The sequence below is a fragment of the Glandiceps talaboti genome, chromosome 1 (assembly GCF_964340395.1).
Source record: "Glandiceps talaboti chromosome 1, keGlaTala1.1, whole genome shotgun sequence".
Taxonomy (NCBI): Eukaryota; Metazoa; Hemichordata; class Enteropneusta; family Spengelidae; genus Glandiceps; species Glandiceps talaboti.
This window is the reverse complement of record NC_135549.1, coordinates 24943803-24952426: the sequence shown is the minus strand read 5'-3', so window position 1 is coordinate 24952426 and position 8624 is coordinate 24943803. Positions and strand designations below refer to the sequence as shown.

Below are 8624 nucleotides of genomic sequence, written 5' to 3'. Positions count from 1 at the left end.
TACCTCGTGGTTTGAATATTGAAGTATCGTTGTATGCAGGCAGAATCTTTAACCAGAAGAGACAAGTACATGCATAACTATTATACTAGAAATAAACGTAACATGGATATTCGTTTACAGTTGGCAACTTTTATGTCAGAAACAGTGTCAATTAAAATATACTGCGTAAGGTTGTTCAGTGACACCTGCCATTAATAGACAGTACGCGATGGCGTCAAATTCACAAAGCAGCGAAACAAGACAGGGACACTCACGGGAATACAAATGAATCCCATCGGAACTTATAGCTGGTTGTATGTACATAGAGGAGAAGAAGAATCATGTCGCAACATCACATCAGATCTCAGAAAGCACAACGTTGTACACAGCAGACGTCTGCATTTTTTAAAAAGCCAAATTGGAATTTTCTGCAAACGCCCTATTCTTATCCATACAGGTAGAATGTCCAGTAAATTAAGATAAACATTATAAACAATAATGGATACAGGACTCGGGACACTCTGTCAATTGACATGGCTATTTGCTTAAAGTCTGTTTGAATTTTAACACGTGTTTCTTCCATCTCCATTGGGAAATACACCTTTGTTTCGGTGAGACTCTTTGAAGGTGATAAATGATCTGCTTGTACTCCGTCCGATGGTTGGTATGTTTCTTGTAGTACAGGAAACGAAGATTCTGTGTTCTGTGAAAAGAATGAAAAAGGATAACAAGGACAACACCTTATTTTGAAGGGAAATGTTCTATTTCGCACTTCAGAAATCGCAGTAACCAAGTCTTAAAGAGGTACGCGCTGAGTTTATGCAATTTAAACGTAACATTTACTGCACTTTTAAAAGGTACTCATTGTATTATACTTATCGAAGCATATTTAATCACCACTTGCAATTGACTGAATTCAACTAGAATTAAGATATAACAATCCGATGACGTAATTTATTATGCGTATAGAAAATATGATGACGCAATCCATACTATGCACTCAACTATTCTAAGAACGCCAGAAGACAATTGTAATATCCTAGGACTTATTCATGCATTGACGTTAGCACCATACAAGCATAGTTTAATCAAGGTTCTATGTAAGTATTTTCACCTGAGTAAAAGTTTGTAAAACTTAGCTTGCGCCACTTCAAGTATGGATTTTAAGGTAACAAGAGAAACCAGTAAAAGTTCATAACTACCGAAGTTTAACTGAATTTATCATTTTGGATGGACATGTTTCTCGTTTTATGATAAATATATAATAATAATAAATAAATTGACATATTTTCAACTGCAAATTTACCGAAACTTAATTCCAGGCATAACTGAATAGACGAGAATGTATCTTCCATTTAACCACGACAAGATATAGGGTTATTTAGTTAATTTAGTGAAACTACGATGGGCGGTATATAGAGTACTAGATGAAGTTAACCTTTGTTAACTCTACATAGAGAATGAAATTATCACAAAAAATGTACTAAGTAGTTTTATAAACGAGTTTCACAATTCTGTCTCAAAATTATCTAAGGTTGGCCTATCCTTTCCACGTTTATACACTCCTTCTGCATGGCCGGGGAACCAGACACGTCGATAGCTTGGTACTTCACAAGTCTTACATTATGTGAAGTTAACAATATATAGGATTTATCAATAAAACCAGCTGAAATCTGACGTTTTTGGATGGTCTTTTGTCGAGCTAAGCTTTGACTAGCTAGGACCATAAGGTGCCTCCATCTCGAAGTATATAAACCACAAGCCAAGCTATTTTAATTCCTGACCGTGTGTGAGTTCATCCAGTATGCCCACCTTACGATCTCTATACCTCTCGAATCAGCCAAGCGATTGAGACTGTTCCCCTAGAAGTCTATCTATTCCTCCATATTCCCTTTATTTACAAGGTGGATAACCTGGGTTGGTTCATGTCCCGTTAAACCCAAGGCTATGATTATTCTGTTGATATAAATCCAGAAACAAGGACGATTCCCTCTGACTGAGAGTGTTAAATAACACTTCCTACTACATAATATATATAAATACTAAGCTACTGTACCGGATTATCCAGCCTTGCCAAAATATACATATACATATATATGACATTGTGGTCAGTATTATGGCATAAGATTAAGTCTGGCGCATTACATCATTATTTATGCAGCCATGTGGAATACTATTTTTGAATAAATGGTATAATGTAAGTTAAATATCTCCAGGCACTTGTTCCCAAGAGAAGGGTAAATATTCTCCCCTTCACATCACCATTCATTATCTTCTTCACGCTCAAAGCAGTCAATTAATTCTAGTACATGATCAAATTTACTAATATTATACAATATATCACTGTCTGTTTGGATTTAGCGACACAATAAATCCCAGTAATATGGAATTCCATGCATTCGACTTGCATTCTAAACGTTTAGGATTCCATGCAAAGTAAATATTGGGTTGTCCTTGCTTGAATGACTATCAGAGTCCGAATAAAGAGATGATCATAAAATAACAGTGCAGGTAATAGAATCTATTGTACATACTTGCTTTTATAACTGGATAAATAGATTATGAGGTTTACTTTATAATACCAAATATGTAATAATGTTAACAGTCTCAAAACACTCGTTAACGAGACTCCGACGTACATTAAAAAAAATATTATAATAAGATGTTATTCCGCAATATTTTTCTTCGTACAGCCAGGAAATATACGAGTGACCTAAGGGGCCTTTATCCATACTCTTCTATTGATTCGTAGTGACAACGGACTCGTAGGTCACGAGTATTTTCCGGCTGAATGAAAAAAATATTGGAGAATAACATAATGATACCAACACCGGTAATATCAACGAAATATCGGGGAAACTAATGGCAATTTTTGAACGTGTTGTTGACTCATTACGAACACAGCAGAACCAATGACGTAGACACGCCTTGCCGTGACATAGACGCGCATTGTCGTGGCGTATAACGACCGGTGTATAATTCCATATTTTTGGTTTAAGCATGATATATTTAGATGTTATCCCCAAATATTTTTGTTCGTTCAGCCAAGGAAGTTACGAGTGACCTAAAGTGCATAATTATACCAGCGCCAGTAATATCAAAGAATTTTGAATGTTTTGACTTATATATTGAACACAACAGAACCAGTGACGTAGACACGCGTTGTCGGGATGTAAAATGACCAGAGTATATATTCCAAATTTTTGGTTCTAAAAGGCTTGTGCATGGTGTAATACTCTCTATTGTACATAGATTCAACTTTCATTTGTTTATATAACACTTAAGATTTGAAGGATATTATCCTCAGCATAAAAAATGAACAATTCGACTTTAGGGAGGACAAACGGCTAGCAGGTATGATGGTAGAATTGCATTACTGATGAATAATTTAAGAGTCTAAAGATATTTCATATTCACAAGATGAATAATAGAGTATAAAAGATGCAACTGTTGTGACTGCATTTATGAATAATAAACTACTTCAACAGTGTTTGTTATCGGTGACTCCAGCTCAAATTCGGCTGTTGTCTTTTGTTAGTAGTCTGTAACAACTTTGAGGAAATTCTCCATTGTATTAAACGGTTTCTGAGGGATCTATAGGAAGCAATTTGCATCATGAAAACCATGGCATTAAGATACCTTTTTAAATAGCCCATGACTACAATATGCACAATTGACTGAAACTCACATTCAACAGTTGCCAAGGGAACGTGTTAATGTTGTTCAAAGTGAACTGTTTAGCTGTAATCAAGAATGATGTTTTTGAAAAGGAATTTTGGTTATTTTTTTAAATAACCTTTGGTGTAAATTTACATAAAGTGTTATTATTACCATATAAAACTTGTTAAGTTCAAACGTCCATTGTCCAGCCTAATAATAGTAATAATAATAGTCTTTATTTATACTGGATAGTTCTTTAAGCATATAAACACTTGTCTCCCAAGAAGTCCAGTGAGGGCCATCCCTCATGGGTTCAGTGTTAATGCAGGAGGAAACCGGAGTACCCGGGGAAAACCTGTGTTGTTCGGTAGAGTCAAACTGAACGACACTCTTCTTACTTACAGTGTGGTATATTTAATCGAACCCTGAATGGGGTTCGAACCCCGACCGCAGTGGTAAGAGGCAAGTGGTTTAACCACTCAGCCACCGACAACCCACTAATCATTGTAGTGTTTCAATATTGTGCATTTGTTGGAAGATTCAGTTCTATGACTTTTACCAAATAATTTTACAATTTTTCAGTATATGGAAAATACATCATTTCCCGATAAAGGTCCATTCATTATATATTTTACTTTATGCTCAATTCACTAAGTGAAGAAGTGCAGAATATTCACAGCAATTTTTTTTTTATGTTTCCCTCCAGCCTATTCGCAAGATACTATTTAACTAATTATTACAAGATCTATTATCATCAGTGTACATGTTGTGACCAAATTGCCTATATAGCTATTAAAGTATCATATTATGTGATGCAAAGGTCTTGTATAAAAGGTTCACATCTATTCACCTCTCTTTAGAAGTCATAAAATTTGCATACGTTAATCACTCTATGCGCATTATGACATGACTGTAAACATTCAACGATAATATAATGCTTTGAATTACGTAGAATCTCCCCCTGGATGTTTTATTTACATTCAACAAGTGTCATCGTTCCGTTCAGAGAGGCATATGCTAAATGTAATGATTGGAAATTGCTTACATTGTTATTATCCTCGTGGTTGCCTGTTTTACAGCTGCACTAGTTGTAACTGAGACATTACTTTATTGTCGATAATTAGACATTATACATGTTCGTTAGGTCACGTTCTTCCACAAGAATTACATTACCAATTTGAGTCGACTTGTTGTACAGCTACACAAGCACGTTTACCCTTAGGGGATTCAATTCTGTTCAGGGTGTACAAATATTACTAGTAAAGCAATTTTATTTAACAAAACGGTCACACAAAAAATCGTTCCAGTTGCAGCTAATGCACCTTTAAAACTATTATTTTGCAGGCTGTCTTGTTCTTTGTGAGCGCCTTGAGCTCTCAGGAGGAAAGGCACATTATCATTATTCTTGTCTTATCTGCGTCTTCGTTTAGTCAGTATAATATTCGACACTTCACACAGACAACGTAACTCATGAAATAGGTAGATATTGTCTATATATATATTGTATTACCTTTGTTTTCTTATGCTTTTGTGGAGTAGCTCTTCCTCCCAGCTTATAGACATATATGACGATAGCGAACTCAATTAATGCCGAGAACACAAAGAACGAGCAAACGAACATCCAAACGTCAAGTGCCTGAAATATAAACGTAAATTTCAGTGGTGGACTACCTATACCGATCTCTATTTTGGTTTGATAAGAAAAAAGTAAACACATTTTTAAGTTTATGAATTTCTAGATTTGATTAAAAGTATTTGGTATTGAATGAGTACATTTGTTTACCTAGTTACCACGAGTTATTTATTGTTTCTTAGCTGATAAGGATACCATTTTAGACAGGATGTATGGTGTGCATGTGAACGACTGTTTTCTTTCGCTATATTTTGGAAAAAAGGAATTCGTGTCTTTGTTCATAAATTTAAAGCTTTTGAAAGGTATGCACCAAAAAGCATTTCGTGTTGTGGTGCAAAATGAAGTTGAATTTATGAACAGAAACTACGTTTGCACATAGAAGCATTCACCATTTCATGTCTTGTAGCAAACTTGAAAATCAAATACGATAATAAAAAAATAGCGCCAATTGCGTTGTAGCACAACTATATACTTTTTATTATGCAAAAATGCAAATGAGAACTGGATGGTCGCAACAAAGTTCGGCTCAAAGGATTTCCAACATTTCTGGCTAATTTTCTAAAATGTTTATATACACCATAATCGCACTGTTGTATGGTATGGGCAGTATTTTCGTTGCTTGGTCAACCTTATCATTTAAAAAAAATGTTTGTAATGTCCTCTTGTCTAACCATTTGTATCTTTGCAATATATACATCTTTTGGCTGTTATTATTGGCGGGGTCTTGTATATATATATACATACATATATATATATATATATATATATATATATATATATATATATATATATATATATATATATATATATATGTGTGTGTGTGTGTGTGTGTGTGTGTGTGTGTGCATTTTTTGCAATGTCTATCCATTTGTATATTAATCCCTGTTGTCTGTGCAATATACACATGGTTGTTTGGTTGTTACTATGGGCATGGTCTTGTTACCAAACATATTTGGATACATCTTTTTACATATTTATCAATTCGTCTATTAATACCTGTTTTTGCAATACACACAATCATCAATTGGCTGTTGCTATGGGCGTGGTCTTGTAGCTAGGCATATTTGCATATATTTTGGAATGATTATTCTCAATTGCCTATTAATCATTACTGTTATCTTTGCAATGCACATCATCATTTGGTTGTTGCTATGGAAGTAGTGTTGCTAGGCATGTTTGCATACAATTTTTTAATCTTTATGCACTTACCTACTCATTCTGTTTTTTATCCTTGCAATATACACTACCATATGCCTGCTGCTATAGGCCTGGTCTTGTTGTCTGCCATATTTGTATACATTTTTTTGAATTTTTATTCTCTTGCTTATTAATCCGTGTTATTATCTTTGCAATAAACATCATAGTTTGACTCTTGCTTAGGGTGTGGTCTTGTTTCTAGGCTTGTTTGCATACATGTTTGAAATTTTTATTCACTTGCCTACCCATTTCTGTTTTGCTACTACGGACATGGTCTTGCTGCTAGGCATATTTGCATACATTTCATTCATCATCTGCCTACACATCCCTGTCGTTATATCTGTCGTTCCCTTTGCGAGTAGTTAACCGGGACATCGTATTCGATTTACTTACAAATCATATTTTGGAATACGGCAATGATATTTATGTCAAATGTCATTTTCTATTGAAATAAAAGTTATATTAACAGTACTTATAATCCGTATTTTTTGTCGAGTTTTCCTAACCAGCGTGCTCATAGAGACTTAATCAACATCAAGACGTTGGATATACTTACTGTGCTGTAGGACACCTTCGGAAGGTGTTGTCTTGCACCTGAGCTCAGTGTTGTCAGAGTAAGCAGCGTTGTCACACCTAAAGTTGCCCTTGCAGGCGTTACTTCAATATCAATCCATAAGGAAACCCAAGAGAGAATAACAAGTAGGGCTGATGGCAGATAGTGCTCCATCATGTAGAACATTAACTCACGCTCCAGTAAGAATTCGCACCGCACTCGTGAGTAGGTACCTGTGAAAAATTAACCAATCTTGTCTGTATAATAGCTTATAAAGGAGAATGTAGCACATGGCGATAGCTATGGTGACAGTTAGTAGTCGATCCATAAAGTGTGTCAGTATGCACGCCCTTGTATACTGCAACTTAAAGTTCTAAGTGTAAGGTGAAGTGTGTTTATATCTATTACGACACTTCATCAGCAGTTACGTTTTAGAGTAACAGTTATACATAATGTCATTTAAAAGTGTCCTGGAAACTGTTACTACTGCACAATCAATCTTAATATTTTAATCACAAAAGACGATCAGTATTAAAGACCGCTGAAAGGATCAACATACGCTCTAACTGGCGTCAGTATGATATATATACCTGTATATGTTTTATTCATATTGTCTTTTTTATTATTCAGCGAAAGAAAACATTTTGTAAGAGATACGTTTGTAAAAAAGTCGACATTGTAACGTTTTGAATTACACTTTGTATTTTTCTGTCTGTCTGTCTGTCTGTCTGTCTGTCTGTCTGTCTATCTATGTGTCTGTCTGTCTGCCTGTATGTCTGTCTGTCTTTCTGTCTGTCTGTCTCCTCTCGGACTATGTCTGTCTGTCTGTCTGTCTGTCTGTCTGTCTGTCTGTCTGTCTCTGTCTGTCCGTCTGTCTGTCTGCCTGCCTGTCTGTCTGTCTGTCTGCATGTCTGTCTGTCTGTCTGTCTCCTCTCGGACTATGTCTGTCTGTCTGTCTGTCTGTCTGTCTGTCTGTCTGTCTGTCTGTCTGTCTGTCTGTCTGTCTGTCTGTCTGCCTGTCTCTCGCTGTCTGTCTGTCTGTATATCTGTTTGTTTGTCTGTCTGTCTGTCTGTCTGTCTGTCTGTCTGTCTGTCTGTCTGTCTGTCTGTCTGTCTGTCTGTCTGTCTGTCTGTCTGTCTGTCTGTCTGTCTGTCTGCCTGCCTGTCTGTCTGTCTGTCTGCATGTCTGTCTGTCTGTCTGTCTCCTCTCGGACTATGTCTGTCTGTCTGTCTGTCTGTCTGTCTGTCTGTCTGTCTGTCTGTCTGTCTGTCTGTCTGCCTGTCTCTCGCTGTCTGTCTGTCTGTATATCTGTTTGTTTGTCTGTCTGTCTGTCTGTCTGTCTGTCTGTCTGTCTGTCTGTCTGTCTGTCTGTCTGTCTGTCTGTCTGTCTGTCTGTGTCCATAATGCTGGGACTAAAGCTACACCTGCATGTAAAAAAGCCGAGTTGGCCACATGTTTGATAATTATTAAAAACGCATGGTCTATATATATAAGTGTTAATAACATTATGGTACATATGTACACACACATACACCCCCCCTCTCTCTCTCTCTCTCTCTCTCTCTCTCTCTCTCTCTCTCTCTCTCTCTCTCTCTCTCTCT

At 36.2% G+C, this 8624-nt stretch overlaps 1 protein-coding gene across 1 annotated transcript in view; it reads right to left on the bottom strand.

The window, feature by feature from the left end:
* Nucleotides 1-424: 424 nt before the first annotated feature.
* Nucleotides 425-8624, bottom strand: part of LOC144434852 (glycine receptor subunit alpha-1-like) — a 28311-nt gene continuing 20111 nt past the window's right edge. The window contains exons 6-8 of the mRNA XM_078123369.1: nucleotides 7026-7255; nucleotides 5150-5275; nucleotides 425-682 (exon numbers count right to left, since the gene is read on the bottom strand). Of these exons, the coding sequence (XP_077979495.1) occupies nucleotides 425-682; nucleotides 5150-5275; nucleotides 7026-7255 (614 nt within the window). The remainder of the gene's footprint in view (nucleotides 683-5149; nucleotides 5276-7025; nucleotides 7256-8624) is intronic.